The sequence below is a fragment of the Zea mays genome, chromosome 3, assembly GCF_902167145.1.
Source record: "Zea mays cultivar B73 chromosome 3, Zm-B73-REFERENCE-NAM-5.0, whole genome shotgun sequence".
NCBI lineage: Eukaryota > Viridiplantae > Streptophyta > Magnoliopsida > Poales > Poaceae > Zea > Zea mays.
In genome coordinates, this window is record NC_050098.1 from 45680352 (window position 1) to 45699062 (window position 18711).

Below are 18711 nucleotides of genomic sequence, written 5' to 3' on the forward strand. Positions count from 1 at the left end.
CGGTATAATTACTTTTATAATTAGACTATATATACTTAATACTCGTAATTGACATTAAACATCTTATGTGGCATACACTAAACTTAGGTCAGGAATGTTTGTGATGAACATTGTTTGCTTTCCTTGTCATGCGCCACGTCAACGTGGTCTTGAACCAATAGTGTGAACTCACTACAAGTTCTGTGGCATCGTTAGATCAGGTTCATATGCTCAACATGCTTGTTAATTCAAACTCGAATGATAAGGCTCCTGTCAAGACAAAAATGAGTGAATCATAGACTAAAGTGAGTGATGACCCTATGGACACTTTTATCTTTTTTCGCATGTAATCTCTACGACATTCAGATTCTCTCCGCAGTCAGATTATCCCCACAACCAGATTCTCAGATGAGCTTCTCATAAATAAGATGAACCAAACAGATCCAGACGATTTTGTGTTCACGTTGGTTTTGACTAAAGTGATTCTCATATAAGCTGAAAAGCTGGATGCTTAGCAGTCTGCGGCAACTTCTGGTGGTCAGATGTTAAAAAAAGCTGAAACAAATAGGGCTTAAGTAATACAAATGAGTGCTGACCTACCCTTGCCATTATTGACTACTTTCGTTTCAAGGTTTCTCTATGAGGATTGCACATGCAAGTGGCAAGGACCCCTGTGCAATTTCTGATGTAGATTGCTAATGGACATTGCTGCGGTATCCATTGGTAATTTTGCTATTCCTATAGGCATATGTTCAACAGTTGGAGAATAGCACGCTAAATTAAACTTACCCAACTAGAGCAAGAGTTGCAAAGAGCGAGTCAGCAGTTTACTCCTACCGCATGTCACATTTTACTGTCCTATTGACTAAATTGAACATGCAAGTGATACTGATCTCCGCAGTGTTATTGATAGGCTCATGCACTTTTTTTATTAATATTAAAACATGGAGTTTATCTTGTTTTCAAGAACTGATGATTTCACAGTTGTGTCGTTGATAAAATATGCAAAATGCGTCTTCTTTCGACACAAACTTGAACCTCTCACTGAACAGAGCTTGTCAGGAATAATAGGCACCTTCCATAACCATTTCATTCAGCAAACAAACACCACCTTCGATTTGATCAAACACTCACAGACGCACAAGCCTTCAAAATCCAAGTTGCACAAACCACACCTACGGAGGAGTTCCATCAAGTTAATAAAACAGCAATCCACAAACTTCTTTATTATCCATGGATGGATAGGATAGATCACACCTAAGCAGCATCTGGCCCCATTCTCTTCTATCGACAGAAGTCAGTACGACAGGTTAGAGACACTACCTAGATAACCTCCATTGTCTCGCGAGCAAAGTTATTATACCATAATAATAACAATAATAATATATACGGAACTGGGAGGCGCAGCAGCCAGCCGCAGCAACATGGCGCGCCTCCCTCGGTTAAAGCACCAGCCCAGATCTCTGCTTGCTTTGCTATTCACGAGGCCCATGCGAAGTACGGGCAGATGGCGCGCCGGGTGGCGGTCCAGTTCCCGCACCCGAAGAAGTAGCGCCCCTGCATGGGTCCCGGCTTGCGCACGACGCTCCACCGGCTCAGCACCCCGCAGTAGCAGTACATGGCTCTGTCCTTCCCTCCCGCGGGGGTGGCGTACGATGGGTTCACCAGCGACGCGGGAGACCCCAGCGCCTCCTTCGGCTTGTGCTGCTGCTGCTGGTGCTGGAGCTGGACGACGACTGGGTCCGGAGAGCGGTCCGGGGAGAAGTGGCAGGTGGCGGCGGTTGACTGCGGAGCGGCGGCAGGTTGCCACACCAGTGAGTTGGTGATGGAGAACTTGAAGCCCCGGTGCATCAGAAGTGCCAGGAGGCGAGCGGTGTTGCGGGCGTCGTCGAGCCCGCAGTGAGCGCGCCCCTCCCATGTGAGCCCGGCCAGCTGGACTGCCTCCTTCAGGTTGCAGCGGACGTCCCCGTACACTTCCTGGAACGGTACCCTCAAGTTGATCCACCTGGTTCGGAATTTTTGCAGTCAAAAGTTCCATTAGCATGAGACGGAGTAACGGCGGTAAACAAGTTAATAACAATCATCACCTTCAGCATGAAAAGCTACGGATTGTTTAGCTCTTACTGATATTTTTATTCTATGCGACAAATAGACATAAAATCACTTGTTACGGCTGGTACTCGAGTGTGAATCATTAACATTGTTATTTACTTTACATTTCGTGAACCAAACAATATGGTAGTAGAGATATAAGGTGCTAAATACATTTATTCGATCTTAGCAGCGTATATTCTAACAAAGCTACCTTTCTGGGGATTAAATGAAACCCCTTGCAAATTATTAAATATCTCTATATACATTTAACATTAATGGAGTAGTGCAATTTATTTCTTTGGGTTAGTAATTGTTAAGGCTCATGTGGCCCATATTAGCTGTGCCTATATATTCTACCAAGTCCTGAGGACTAATTGTTTTTCACTAATCCAAGGTTAGTAACATTGATACCAAAGCAGGTTAGGACCTAAATCCAAAAAATTTTCAGCCGCCGGCGTTTCTGTCCGTCGTCGTCGTCCACGGTACGTTTCCCCTTCCGGCCGCCTCCCCTGTTCCGCGCTCATCCACCGACCTCGCCCCTGTCTGAATCTCGTCCGCCGTCCCCTATCCAACCGGATCCGCCGCGGCTCGTCGTCAGATTCGTGCCCGTCTCTGTCGCCTGGCCGTGGGTCGTCTGGCCACAGTCGCCGCCCCAAGGTCGTCGTTCATCTTCACATGGCCGCCGTGGCTCCCCTGCCGCCAGGCCTCCCTATCAAGGTTTCCAGGCCGCCCCACTCCGGGCTTTCCTCGGGCTCTGTCCGCCACCAGGCCTCTCTATCAAGGAGGTCCATCCACGTCACCTGGGGTGACGTCTGCATCCTGTCATTCCTGCTGTTGTGTTGTCCAACGCCCAGGCTGCTCCCTCGCCATCAACGTCCGCATCTGGCCACTCTCGCTACTGTGCTGCTGTCTAGCGCCCAGGTCGTTGTCGTCCCGCTGCGCCCAGATCCGCCTTCGTCCCCTTCATCTCTTGGGACAGCGCATCAGGTTTGGGGCAGCGGAATATATCTTCTCTTCAGTTCTTGCAGCGGATCAAGTCATCTCTTTAGTTCTTACTGGTTGTTCATTTGTTGCTATCACTACCGCGTGATCTCATCAATTGAACATCATGTATGTCAATGCTATTGTGGTTAACATCGTTCTTGATGGTTAGAACTATCCAGAGTGCGCCTTTTGTGTTCAGACTGCACTGCGTGGTCATGGATTGCTTTTTCACTTAACTGAGGATCATTTGAAGGGATGCTTTGTTCAAAAGACAATGGTGCTCTCTTACACACCCTTATGCAGCAAACACATGTTATTGAGCAGAATGATATGACTATTGATGAGTACTACTCTGCTTTTGATCGTTTGATGGGATGCTATCTATGGTGCCAGCTTGTGCAACTAATTCATGCCCGGCTCATCAATTTATTGAAAAGTTCTTCACATACAGATTTATCATGGGAGTTCGGAATGAATATGACGCTCTTCGAGCTCGTCTGCTCCACACCTCTGATTCTCATACTATAGCAAAGGCTTTGTCTAGCCTTCTTGCTAAAGAGACTCGTCTCAAGTCAATGTCTTCTGCTACTGGTTCTGGCTCTCACAGTGTATTGGCTGCTGCACAGAAGTCATATGCACTTAGGAGTTCCTTTTTGGTTCCTTGTGAGCATTGCAAGAAGAATACTCATCGGACTGGACATTGTCTTGCTAAATTCCCAGAGAAGTTGGCTGATTTTCGTGCATGGTGTGCAGCTCATGGTCGTGATACTGGTTCTGCACCTAGAGGTTCAGTTGCTATTGCTTCTACTTCACCAGCAGACTGAGCAGGTATAGTAGATTGTAACGGGTGTGAAGCAAAGAAGAAGACACAGAACCAGATTGTAACGGGTGTGAAGCCGGTATAGTAGAAGTAGGGGTATTGGGAAAGAACAGAAAGGAGATAGGGTCAACTAAAGACACAGAAGAAGCATCAGACGAGGGACAAGGATAGAAAAGACGAGCCTCATCAAAAACCACATCCCGAGAAGTCCTCATCCAACGAGCGACCAGATTCCAACAACAATACCCCTTATGTTCAGCAATGTACACAAGGAAAACACATTCAGCAGACTGAGCCGTCAGTTTGGTTCGCTCACGTGGTGAAAGCAACACGTAGCACACAACCAAAAAGACGAAGACTAGAATAGTCAGATGTCTTACCACAAAGACGCTCAAAAGGAATCCCACCCTAAAGAGCAGAAGTAGGCTGAATGTTAATCAAATAATTCGTTGTAGAAACAGCCTTAGCCCAAAAATGAGGGGGGTCCGAGGAAGCGAGCATAAGAGCACGAGCAGTCTCAATAAGATGGCGATGCTTGCGCTTAGCAACACCATTCTAAGCATGAGCGTCAAGACAAGAAAACTGAGCAAGAGTACCTTGCATAGAAAGAAACTGGCGAAGAGCATCAAAAAGGTACTCTCCTGCGGAATTAGCATGAAAAACACGAATAGAAGTGTCAAACTTAGTGTGAACCATAGCAGAGAACGTCTGATAGATAGCTAAAACCTCACTATGGTGTTTCATAAAATATATCCATGTGTGGCGAGTAAAATCATCTATAAAAATGATTAAGTATCTATGACCTCCTTTGGAAACAAAAGGGGCAGAACCCCCATACATCTGAATGAACAAGATCAAAAGAACAAGATCAAAAGGACAATGGGACACTGACTTACTAGAATGGTAAGGAAGTTGAACCTGCTTGCCTAGACGACAACCCTGACACTGATGTAAGGACTCATGACCTAAAACTGAACCTAAAAGACCTCGACAAATTAACGTAGATAGACGGGTGCCACAAGGATGACCTAGACGATGATGTCGCTGAGCAAACGACGAGGTAGAAGCAGCAGAAGCGGATCCAGCAAGACCGACAGACGCGGCGGAAGGAAGATTAAGCCAGTCAAGCTCCCAAAGATGTTGAGAATCATGACGGCGAGGGCCAGTACCAACCAGGTGACCCGTGCATCAGTCCTGAACATAACAAAATCAGGATCACGAATAACACAACAATCATGATCAGTAAGCTGGACAACAGACATGAGTTGCATGGTTAGATCAGACACAAAAGAAACATCGGGGACATGGAAAGAGTGAGATGAAAGAGTGCCACGCCCAACAATAGAAAGAAGTGATCCATCGGCAGTACGAACCGTGAGAGAACGAGACAAGGGACTCATAGATGAAAAATAGGTGTGATAAGGAGTCATATGAAATGAAGCACCAGAGTCTAGAATCCAAGGACAAGTACCTGGAGTAGGAGTAGAAGGTGGTCCCTCAGTGGAAGACTGAGAAGCAGCAGCAGAAACTGTCGAGGAAGAAGACAGAGTCACAGAACCAGCAACTCCTATTGGTGTAGAGGCCGCAAGGCGACAAAGAAGCATGAGCGGCTAATCCTCTGTAGTAGCAGCCTGTGATGCGAGCCTGAGCCTTCTTGAAACAAAATGCCTCTACATGTGTAACCTATTACAATAATCACAGTTAAGACCACCACATGGTCCTTGTGAGGAAGGTGGAACTAAAGAAGGCATCATCGTTGGAGCAACAGTCTGTCGAGATGCCAAAGAACGAGAAGTCAAAACTGAAGAGGACTGTAGTAAGCCAGCTGTACGAAGACAAGTCTCCTCATTACGAACACTAGCAAAAGCATCCATAAGAGAGACAAGGGTGATGAGCAAGCAACTGGGCACAAAGAGGCTCAAACTCATCACGAAGCCGAGTCAAGAAGTCGTAGGTGCGTCGAAGCTCAAGTGCAGCCTTCTGACTCTGGCAAGACTGGCACGTATCTAGTGATAACTGAGGACCAAGAGCGTCGAGCTGACGCCAAATAGCAGACATCTAGGCAAAGAACTCAACTGTAGCATCTCCCTGGCACAAAAGCTGCTCCTGACGAATAGCAGCAAGATAGGTAGATTAGCCAGTAGGCACATAACAATCACGAAGAAAAGCCCACATCTGATGTGCAAACTCAAAATCAACAATATCAGCAACAAGATGATCATCCATACTAGCAGCAAGAATAGCACCAGCACGAGCATCCTCATCTAGCCACGTCCGGTAGACACTTAAACACAGACTCATAAGACGATAGAAGACCATCATACTCAGCAATCAACTCCTGCTTCTGATCATCAGAAGCCTTCTTAGGAATCTTAGGTGGAAGTGGTGCGGCAAGACAGGAAGGACACTTCAGATCACCCGTGAGAAACTCCTAAAGACGCAGACCACGCATGCGTAGACGCATGCGGGGAACCAAGTCTCGATAGTTGGTGCCATTGAAGAGCACTGGACATCACAAGACGAGAACACCACCAGACGAAGAAGTCCAGGAAGGCCACCAGACGAAGATGTCCAGGAAGGCGGCATTCTGACAATTGACGGCTAGAGCGCAGAAGAAAAGTGACACAGGCAGCTTTTTTCTTTCTTTTTTCTTTTGAAAAAGAATCTGCTATCTAATTACTTGATAGCAAAAAAAAGAGGAGGCCCTACCTCACGTGAGCATAGACCACAATCGTGGTCTCCTGATTAGCGGTCCCTAGAACCAGCCCCCAAGGATGACTCCCAGGAGACGGAAGTCGCTCACGGAGACGTCTCCCAGCGCTCACGGCTCCCACGGAGACGGAGAACCAGTGCTCCCATGAAGACGGAGAACCAGCGCTCAAGGCTCACACGAAGATGGAGAACCAGCACTCACGAAGACGACTCCCACGAAGACGAGGCAGCCCTGACCGGAGCGAGGTCCTGGAACCGGCGCTCACGGTGACGACGCGCCCGATCGCGCGCTGCCGAAGACAAGGCAGCGCCCGTGGAGGCGATGCGGCATCTGGTGCCCACGGAGATAAAGCGGCGCGCACGGAGACAGAGGCGACAGAATCGCCAGGCGTTCCTGGCAGACAAGCAGGTCGGCGACAGCATAAAGAGTAACCCTAAAACTTGGCTCCGGTACCATGATAGGATGTGACATGTATATTATGAGGGCTCTACGCCCAAATATATAGAAGTACATGAGATTACAAATATAGAAGGGGAAATACAAATATGGATATATATCTCTAACATATGGACATATATCGCTAATATGGACACATATCACTAACACTGGGAAGTGTTAAAAAAAACTCGACCTGCAGGGGGTAAGACAGCCCCCGGGCATTATATTAAGAAGACCTTCTCTCGCAGGTCGAGAAAACCCCCGAACTCATGCCCCACTCATACACAGCGGCTCTACAACCCATGTGAGAACTGACTGCGACCGAGCCTTAGATATGTGCTTTGGCGTGGGATAGTCGAGGGGATTTTTTAACCACAGCCTGAAATTCGCTCCCACGGGGAATCGAACTCAGGACCTAAGGAGTGCTACTCAGACCACCTAACAAACTCAGCTAGAGGCCCTTTCGTAGGTGCTGATAAGTGTTATCTTATTGAAAATTGAAGCATTTGAATTATATAGATAAAATCCCATTGAAAAAATATATGTTCCAGAAGGTAAGGAGCAACCACAATCATGAACCACTCACCCACTTCTTTGAAAATCGATGCAGACCATCTAACGATCTGGCTCTTATCTATTCAAGCTTGTCGAAGAGGAAAGTAAGCAGTTGTGTATCTTCACTTTTATGTTACACAGCATGAAAAGCTAAATGATACAAATTAAATTTGCACACTATTACTATCAAGGACCCTGCGAAAGGGCCTCTAGCCTAGCGGTTAAGGACTTCTGAGTAGCACCTCCAAGTCCTGGGTTCGATTCCTATCGGGAGCGAATTTTCAGGCTTGGTTAAAAAAAATCCCCTCGTTGTGCCCCATCCGCTCTCGGGTTGCGATGTCCTGTGCGCCACCCTCCGGTTGGGCCGTTGCAGAGTGGACAGTTGACGCCGGCCCGTTAGTGATGGGGGGCCAGGGTTCGAGGATTTTCTTGGCCGGGACCATTGTTTCGGTCTCTTCTTATATGGAATACCGGGAGAGCGGTCTTTCCCTCCCCGGCCGAGTTTTACTATCAAGGACCCTAATTCACACAGTCCATTAAGATATTCTAGTAGAATTAGAGGTATGTGATCAAGGCATCACGATCACCTTTTAACAAACATGATCAATCCAACATGTTGCAACGTTCAATAAAATCTGCCAAACTCGTGGATGTAGTAAACATAAAGATAGGTAAAACCTACATAAATTCAAGTTCATCTTCTATTACGATTCATCAAACACCACAAGGGATATTGTTACTACATGACTAATAAAGTTGGATTGACGGCTTGTCCATTTTGTTTCTGAGCATCAAGGATTTGTTACTACATGACTAAAAAAGCTGGATTGACCACTTGTCCATTTTGTTTCTGAGCATCAAGGATGAATCTGAAAATGGTTTTTGCAGGTTTATTTAGCTTCTTATGCACTACAGATGTTGTCTGTAGATTAATCTTTGAAACAATGCAACATGCTGAATTTGCTAATAGGGATGCCACAGCTCTAGCATACAAAATCCAATCACAACCTACGGGAAGTCGTGGTGTCTGAAATGAGACTAGAGAAATTAATATCAATGACATCAATTTGGAAAAACTCTTTTTTGTTTTCTAGTTTCCGCCATCTGTCATCAGTACAGTTCCGTTGGTAGAAAATCAACATATGCATTTATTGATAACATGCACTGTGTGGCAGCTAACTTTTTTGAATAAAAAAACTACATATGAAATGCTTTCAAAAGTAACCGTTCCTAAGGCACTAATTGAAATTAGGAGTGGCAACCCACCAAAATTCAAGTTCAGGATGCCAATTTACACCAAATCTGCAATTTTCATAGAGCACATTTGGAAGCAGGATAGTAGTCATTAGCATATCCTACATGACCCATAGCCCTAAATCTATGATATATACACATTGCATCAGGCAGTGCACATAATCGATCACTGGAAAGGCATGATTTTCCTCAATAATGATCAACAAATTGAGAATTCAACTAAGCTATTAGCCATGTATATGCAAGATATGTTACCTGTTAAAATAAGGGGGCTTCCTGATTCTCTTAAATCTGCATTCCGACTCCAGCATTATACGGCAGTCCCAGTTAGACCAGGTCACAATAGCAAAGTTTGTGTTCTTGATGCCCTTGTCCTCTAGCCATTTATCGTGCATGAGTAAGGCTTCACCTAGAGGCACACCTCTGTCCACCTACACATGCATGGATCTTGTTCATATGACAACAATAATATTCAAAACTGGCACACAACGATAATGCCACGGAACCAGTGGTTTCACACATGGATTGTGTTCAAAGTGTGAAACAAAAACGAAGGTACACAAAACAAAGGTGATCCCTTTATTTGCTGAATGTATTTACTAAACAAATATTGAACTGCAAAACTCCAGCACCAACATTCCAACTAGAAATAACCAAAATGTATAATAACTAATACTACAGTGGTAATATTTCAATTAAATAATAGAAGGATTAAATTGAACAGTTAGTAAGAGCTTGTTATCTGCTAGCCTTGAAAGCTAAGGAGCAAAGCTACATCGTCATCAAAATAGCAGCATTTTCTTTCAGAAGAGGAAAGAAAGACTTCCTTACAGTTTTTAGTTTACAGACCAATTTCTAGTTTTTTTTCTCGAACGCGCGCAGGAGAGCTGCACATCATTATATTAAGAAAAGGGGTCCAAATTAGACCAACAGTCACCAAAATGGACCAATTTCTAGTTAAAAGCATGGTTTTCAAATCGTCCGATTAATCACGATTAATTGTCTTGGTCGGTCACATGAAGTCGATTAGGGGCTCCGACCCAATTAGGTTGGACGAGTAATCATCGCCTAATCGCGACTAATCGGCCGATTAGGTATTTGCTGCGATTAGAAGTTGTGAGCATGGAAAGCCAGCGCTGGGTCCAAATTTGTGCCTCGGATGCCTTATTTATTGGGACTAATAAAGGAACCATTTAGCTGATTGGCTGGCTTTCCAAATCTGTGTTCCCTCTCTGTCTCTTCTCCTTCCTAGCCAGCCGGCTGCTAATCCATCATTCCTAGGCTCCAGGCGACTCCTCATTCCTCCTCCCTGAAAAAACATATGTCTGCTGATCCTTGACCAACTCTGATGGCTAATCCCTGATCAAGAAGACAAGAACCACCTGCTCCTCCAGTCCTTGACCAACTCCGGCGACTACTTCACTCCCTGACCAACTCTGGCGGGCGACTCCTCTGTGATCAAGAAGGCAAGAACTCAAGAAGATGAGTACCTCATCTGAAGGTAACATGATCCCTGTCCCTGATCAAGCATGTAATACCTCATCTATAGTACACCATCACAGTTTGGTTTCAGTTTAGAATTATTAGATCCACCTTTTCTCCTTGTTCAGTTTAGCATTCAGTTTGGTTTCAGTACTACACAAATATGATCCACCTTTTCTCCTTGTTCAGTTTTAGCATTCAGTTTGGTTTCAGCTGTAGTTTTGATTACCTACTGCTGTTTGAAGTATATTATATAGTATATAACTATACACTTTAGTGTATATAACTATATATAATTATATATGTCCTTGTTAGTACAGGACGTTTAGGATGACTAGGTGGACGACCTGTCACCGATTAATTGGCCTGGTCAACGTCCTAATAGTGATTAATTGCCTATAATTGGTCACCATCAACGACCTAGCGACCAGGCGACTTTTTTTCCTCAAATACGCAGGAGAGCTGTGTATCATTATATTAAGAAGGAAAAGGGGTGAGGTGTTAAAAAACCTCGTACAACTCTACACAAAACCACACACTATAGTCTAGGATGTGATGTCCGCAGGCCACAGGGCTCCATTAGGTATGGCCTCTCCACCTCCCAACCCCGTCCCCTCTCCCCCGCCCTTCCACCACCACCCTACACCACCACCTCTCTCCGGACTCCACCCCGGACTTGTTTAATGTGATATACCAGAGTTGTAAACTGAGTTGAAAACTCTGCAGCTGAACCAGTTTGTTTCAATGTCAGTAACTCTAGCATTTTATCAGAGTGGGTGTATAAATCAAATTCTCCCAGCACCGCCTGACTAAAATGGTTCCAATCCACAAATAGTATTGACTCTCTGCAAGCCTGAAACCAGTGAGCAGCCCTCCCCTTCAAATGCATGGATGCTGCACTGATCTTAAATTCCTCAGGAATTTGATACAAGGTAAAATATGCAGCACAATTATGCAACCAAAATTCTAGCATATGTGCCTTCAAACTGTGGAAATTCCTTCTTAGGCAATCATTGTCTTCGATTGGCACCATCAGAACTCGAGGATTCATGCTCGTTGTTACCCCCAAACTCATGCACCACCGGTTGCGTCGGTTCAGGATGCGATACCTGAGATATCGGCGGCGGAGGAAAAGGGTGTGCATCCATCAACCCAGCACTGTAACTCGGCATCGACGTGCGCGCAGCTAAAGCTGGAATTAGGTTGCAGCTGACACCGTGTTGGAGAGGCGCGTCTGATCCTAGGCTACCTGCGCCAATGATTTCATGGAGAGATCGATCTTGGCCTGTAGAAATTGCACTTCCTTCTCGTGACCCATCTGTCTCTTCTCAATTTCAGCCAATTTGTTGTGCAATGAACCGAGTCCATCGATCTTCTTGGACAGTTCCTGGAGAGCCCGCAGAGGTGTCCAACACCTGCTGAAACTTGGTCACCAACCTCTTCTCGACATCTTCCATGGCCGCCATCATGTGCTGCGTCTGCACGGAAGGACGACTCGGCGCCGTTGTAGCAGACGAGCTGTGTCGCCGAGAAGTAGAACACCGCATGACCAACGCTCTAGGAACTCCGCCAGAACGAAGAGGAGCCTGAATCTGTTACCACTTGTGATGTCAGCAGGCCACAGCGTGCAGGACTCACCACGTCGGTTTGGGAAGCAGCAGTAGATGAGGAAGAAGGAATATTAAGAAGGAGCAGAGCGAACAGAAATTTGGGGAAGAGGACGGTAAGTCTGTTATTTTCCTTCCTGAGTTCTCATACAGCCTCTTCTTACACTTTTATACTGACTACTAATGGGATAACAAAATATACGGCCCAAGCCTCTATTACAAGAATCCATCAAGGATTAGACTCTACTCTTCTTACTCAGTAGAACTTGTTGAGCGCAAATGAACGAGGCCTGACATAGGTGCATTTATACAAGAGAAGGACTGGACCCTACATCATGCAGAATTGCAGACTGGAGACCAAATCACCAAATGGAGACCAGGTGACTTGAAAACTATGGTTAAAAGATGTCTTGTTGGTATCAAGAAATTTTGTTGGTATATGCACCATATGTGCCATTGTGCCCATGCATCTAACATTGTTTCTTTGTCAATTTATTAGCCCCTATTATCTCAAATTCCTGGTCCCACCCATTGCCACACACCACACGTACAAACTATGGGTCATAATTCATAAACAGGTCTTTATGTTCGTCAGCATCTAAAGGGTGAACAAAAAATGTTAGCTTATTTAATCTGGTTATAACAGACATTAGATCAGCATTTCCAAAGGTAGCTTGAAATTCAAAGTAAGCTATTTGTGTGTTTATATAACTTGTATAGTTGACATTGCATTGAAAATAATTGGTTCCTTGCTTTATATACACTTGAGTATATGACTAGTCAGTCAACACACAAAATTCTATTAGCCTAAGCTATCATGATGACACTTATTCAGTACTATGACCTCATGATTATTCAGATTATGCACTAACCTGAATCTGTTGTATGCCAGTAAGCTCCTTGCAAAAATCAGTCAAAAATTGATGATACGTCGGCCGAACATATGTTTGGAAGCATTCTTCGAGTTTTCCAGTTGCACTGTTAACCAAGACAGATGGAAACTCGATGATTTCTTGTGGAAATGGATTGTTCACCTTGTCACAGGTTGCTTCAAAGTCAATAACCACAAAATACTGAAATTCCTGAAGCTGTGCATCATGGGGGTGACCTTGAGGGAGCATCTTGAATGGAAGATATTGAACCCTGTTCTCAATAGGGAAACCGTGGTCCCTATTTATCTGATAAAATTGGTTGTCAAAACCATAAGGTAGTGGCTGACGCACGATTTGATAATCTGAATAAATATATGGCCAGGCATAAAATTCTTGTCGGTAGATGGGCCTGCTAAGGCCTTGGTTTGGAGTCGCCTCCCAGATTTTTTCCGCAGCAACAATATCATTCCTTTTTTCATTATTCTCAGGAAACCCTTCAACACCACCTATCTGCTCTGGAGAGTTATACTGAGAAATATTTGGCTTGAGGCACCCTAGTGGTGCCTCATTATTAACTTGCATTTCCTCTGCATCAAATAAACTACACACATAAGAAAATTATAAACAGTGCAATTAAGATTCTGAAATAAAACCATACATGCAGTCAGAACATTTAATATGCATCTAATTAAGGCTGCGACAAGATATTTTAAGATTCAACAAAATAAAAAATAACAGCAAGAATAGAAAGGCAATGCTAGGACAGCTCCAACAGTGTCACAAGAGAGGTGCAAAATAGAGATGGTTCCATCTCTACTATACTTCAAAAGCAAAGTTTGAATTATGTGCTACAAGAGCGCCAAATGCTAGAATAGGCACCGATGCAAAGGAATCGAATTTTTAGGGCCCTCCTTTTAATGTTGGTAGACTTTATGGGATGAGCGAGAATGGAACTTTCCTTTTGGTGTGTCAGCCATATGTGCTTGGGAGAGTCATAAAATCAAAGTCAATCGTAACAATGACTGATCAACACAAAGTTGGGTGGTTAATATCTAGTTGCAGCTTCTGTCACAAAATGTAATTGATGTGTTATGCTGATCCTAGATGATGTTTCAAGTATTTGAACTCTAGTATGTTAGCTAAAGCATCAACTTTGTCAGCAAAATAGGTGAATTCGTGAATCTTTGATCCAGATCTTTACAATTTTTCTGGAGGCATCCAAAAGTTTCCGTTCAATGTTAGGGCATGTTTGGTTCCATGAGACTAAACTTTAGTCTCTCTTTTTTAGTCTCTAAATTACCAAAAATAGGACTAAAGAGAGGGGAAGAAATCTGATTTATTCCCTTTTAGTCCCCATATTTAGTAATTTAGAGACTAAAATAGACAAAAAGGGAGGGACTGAAGTTTAGTCCCATGGAACCAAACACCCCCATACAAACATCAGGTTAAGTTTAGAAGCACAGGTCAATTGCTAAGCGCTCAAATAAAAAGGATCATTTGGATCATCATGGGATTATCAAAGTATTTTGGAAGGAGTAGCATAGATATGTTGTGTTTCCCACCTATAACATTTGGGATAGAAACTTATTGAAATAGAACTGCTGCTGATCCTTTTGTAGGAAACATGACAAGAGATAGAAGCAGGGGAAATCTGGACCGCAAAGCAATGAGCAATGCATTTTGAAAGGGGCTACATGTAGTTGCTAATGCTGACAAACTGCTGACTACTCCCACCGTTTCATTATGTTTGTTCACAACCCACCATGCACCCTAACCAAGAGAACATTAGATCAAGGAAAAACAACATTGTGAAATGACCACCCGCATCCCCACTATATGACATTATGCAACCAATTTCTCTATCAAAGAAAAATATTATAAGAAGCTACAGTTCATATCAATTTGTGTCAGTGCATGCCCATTTCACAAACTGCAAGAATCAAATAAAATTAACGCATTAAAAACTAGTTGCATACCAGTTAGCAAAGGGGTCTTCATGTTGTTAATGCTTGTTCAAAGGCATACAGGGTCAAGCAAAATGATTTGAAACAACCAATTCAAACATTCATCCAAACCCAGTTAAGTTACTACATAATTCTGAAATTAAAGCATGGCGCCAAACTTTCTGTAGCATATATTAAAAAACACATTCCCCCCAAATAAATACAAAGATTTTGCTGCATACAGAAACTCAAACACACTTATTTGCATGAGAAATCATCCTCGGGTCAGGTTTCAGTGCAAGCTTCTTTTAATATGATGCAGAAGCTACACTACTAGTGTTAAACATCACAACAAATAAATAACGACACTGAAGAAATCAGTGATAGCATTGTAGCAGCAAGACAAAAAATTGTTTAAAGAACAGTATTTTCAAATAACCATCAGTATAAACTAACTTCAATGTTGCCAACATCAGTAGATTATAGTCAATTTGTACTGATGGTTATCTGAAAATACTTTTCTCCAAAAAAAATGTCTTGCTGGCTTGCTGCTACTGTGCTTCACTGATTTCTTCAATTCAATGTGTTCTTATTTATTTGTTGTGATGTTTAGCACTGTTTTATGGAAGCTTAGTAGCCTCTAAAAGGACAAGCCTAACACAGTGGTGAGAATCCTTTCCACTGAGCCAAAGTGGGTTCGACGCAACCTCTGTGCAAAAATGCAGGGTTGGCTTGCCTTGGTTGTTCCTTCCCCAGATTCCACTCATTTAGGAGCACTGGATGTCCTTAGTAGCCTCTAAAATGTGGATGGAGCTAGCTGAAGTGTTTAAACACAAGGTATGTGACTTTAAATCAGATGCAAAATGTTGGATCTGTGAGAAGAGGCATGGGTGTGTTAGCGTTTATCTCCGCAGCGATGTGGGGCCTTTGGAAGCTCAGAGATTCTGTGTTTTCAGGATGGCAGATGGTGTGGTATGCAGAAGTTGTAGTGATTCATCTTCTCTTTGCTCAAGTCTTAGGAGTAACTGTGCTCCACTCGCCACCTACAGCAGTTCAAAGCTGTGGATGGTGCATGATCAATTATGAGGAACCAATCTGAGCATGGATGATATTTGATTTTCCTACCATGATTTACTTTGCATAGCCTTGGACGTGGTGTCCTGTGTGACATGTGTTATGTTCCTTTTGTTTCCAAACTTTGAAACTCCGATGGGTGTTTATGGTAGGGGTGTCAGATGTGGCCGTTGATCTCTGGTATGTAACAAACCTGAACCATCACTATGGTCCTGAATGAAATGCTGATGGACCAGGGTAATCTGCTGGAATTGCAAAAAACTTCAATGTTGACATCAAATCAAATGACTGTTGTTGCTTGAAATCTATAATTAAGCATAGTATATGAACAAATTTGCTTCTAGACAAACAACAAAAACATACTAGAATAAACCAAATGAGGGACATCTTTTCCTGGCACAACATATCCCAACCCGCAGTGAGAAGCAACGTAAAATTATCCCTAATAAACTTGCACTAAAAATACAAGCACTACATTCAGTGAATTCCATCACATATTATACTACCATCAGTTACCATTACCAATCCCAGCAGCACTAGCTCTCAGACCAGCACACAACAAAATTCACCAAACTGTGTCCCAACTCTTCCTCAAAATAAACCACCTCCGTGCACAATGGCATCTCCGGTATAGCATTTCACGCAGTTACTGCAACTAAGATATCGAGACACTCAGTGAGACTGCAAAAACCGGAGTTCCACACAGAGAAATAGAGAATTCCGCTGAAAACCCACGAAAAATCGCATCCTTTCGCCACTAGCACTCGCAAGACGCGACCTTCGACACTGAAAATGGCGTTATAGAGCAAGATCTAGGAGATGTCTGACCTGCTCGTTCGCGATCAATCATGGCCGTGGGCGATCCCGCGGCGCTGCACCATCCGGATCAGAGCGCCCCCACACCACACGACCTGATCTCCGGGGGAAGAAAAAAGAAAAACCCAACAAAAGGGAGCATGACAAAAGCAACAGATCAGCACAGATCGAGCAGTAGAGGGGTTCGGCGGCAGGAGATCGAGCGTGAGATAGGGCCGGGCGGTCGGCGGACGTACATGTGACAGCGAGAGCCGGAAGGAGGAGGGGACGGAGGAACAGAGCGGCGCGGCCACCACGCGATGACGAACCCCTCCTGCTCCTGCTTCCCCTTCCCTTCTCTACTCACAAAGCCGCACGGAGACGGGATCGGGTGCGCACGCCGAACAGCGCGAATGGTGGTGATCCAATGGCTGGCTGACACGCGTGGTTTCTCTTACTTCTGGTGGCGGTTACCGGCGGTGGCGCGGAGAGAGGAACCGGTGTTTAATAGAGACGGCGACCAACGGGCCTCTGCGTTATCTTTTTTATTTGAGGTTTCCCAAACAACCATAGACTTTGTCCAGCTTTTACAATCTAGACCACCCTAAATTCTATAATCTACGAAACTGACCCAATTAAACTTTTTTCAACTTCTAGACATCCAAAGACAAATATGTCCCTCACTATTTCTCTCTCCACTAAGGAAACGTTTCTTTGGGATTATAATAATCTAACTTATTTTGAACTAACATATAGTTTAAAATAAGTTAGATTATATAATCTAGATAGATTAGAGCAACTCCAGTAATTCCCTAAAATACTCGCTAAATCTCTATTATCTATTAAGCCAATAACGTAGACCACATCCGTGCCCCCCGCCTGCCCCGCGCCATGCCCACACGCCCGTCCCCTCGAATGCCGCCCTGCACCTGCCCCGCGATGCAATCCCCACCCCCGGCGCCCACCCATCGCACACGCCTGCTACGTAGCCATGAGGAGAGTGAGGGAGGCATCAGGGAGCAGGGAGCGATGGCAGGGTGAGAGATCGACGGCCACGACGGCGGGGCGGGGACCAACATCGTCTTCACGCTCCCGCTCGCCTTCCTCCTCATACTCCTCTTCAGCGATGGCCACCACCTCACCACCATTGCTGTTGTAGGAAGCGAAGGTGGATCCGGTCTCGTCTGCCCCCACCCCCGTCCCCATCTTGGTTGCATTTCCGTAATGGCGTTGGGCTCCTCTCGCTCCAAAATCGACCAGGTAAGCCCTAACCCTAGCACCAGGCTGCATTCCCCTCCCTACATCCGAGCCCTACTCCTCCCTGTGGTCTTCCCCACCGTAGTTCTTCTCGGACAAGAAGCGGTGGCCCTTATCGTGCAAGGACGACCCGCTGCGACTCGGGTCGCATACTCACATCATAGCCCCGACGGCGTTGAGGGGTCCATTGACGGGCACCTCGTCCGGTCTCCTTCTACATGTGCCATGGTGGCGGCCTTGATGTCTCCAACAGCCTCGCTAAGAGGTGAGGATGCAGGCACCAGGCGGAGTGTGTCAGCCACAATGGGCGTTGATGCTGCTACCTCTACTCTGGTGCTGCCGACGATGGGGGGTGACGTGGCGGTTTGGACCACAGGTGTTGGGGACTTGTTCTCAAATGCTTCAAGAACAAGGCAACATAGAAAATGTTAATCGGTTAAGTCCTTCGTCCTACGAAGCATTATTTCCCTTGGGATATAATGATTTTCGGACGAAGGTCACAAAGGGCGAACCTTTATAAATGCATTACATATTGACGAAGAATGAATTACAAGAAACATAAAGAATTACGTAGATCATCATATATCATTATTATATATAAATAAAAATAACATTGAGTTACAGATGTACCTCCAATTTGAAGGAAATGAAAGTACAAGCGTGACGCAAAAGTGAACACCAAATCAGCGTGAACAGTACGGGGGTACTGTTCACCTATTTATAGGCACGGGGTACAACCCATACAAAATTACGTACATGCCCTTTACATTTGGTGGTAATTCTATAGTAATCTATCGAGGTCTAAATGGCCTTTTCATCTTCAAGTCGGTTCCCTTTTCTGCGA

The 18711-nt window shown here is 44.7% G+C and overlaps 1 protein-coding gene across 25 annotated transcripts; it reads right to left on the reverse strand.

Moving 5' to 3' along the window:
- Nucleotides 1-1049: 1049 nt before the first annotated feature.
- Nucleotides 1050-17179, reverse strand: LOC100280343 (uncharacterized). 25 transcript variants are annotated; one of them, XM_035965828.1, is made up of 7 exons: nt 16868-17118; nt 16644-16726; nt 16009-16057; nt 12799-13385; nt 9093-9268; nt 5954-5983; nt 1050-1984 (listed from the first exon to the last, which is right to left on the reverse strand). In XM_035965828.1, exons 4-7 carry the CDS (start codon nt 13378-13380, stop codon nt 1459-1461), a joined length of 1314 nt encoding a protein of 437 aa, XP_035821721.1. In that variant the 5' UTR covers nt 13381-13385; nt 16009-16057; nt 16644-16726; nt 16868-17118; the 3' UTR covers nt 1050-1458. The 25 variants fall into 25 exon arrangements, with proteins under 25 accessions (XP_035821721.1, XP_035821713.1, XP_035821720.1 ...); XM_035965820.1 differs by having other exon boundaries at nt 15867-16057; XM_035965827.1 differs by having other exon boundaries at nt 16009-16060.
- Between the last annotated feature and the right edge of the window lie 1532 nt (nt 17180-18711).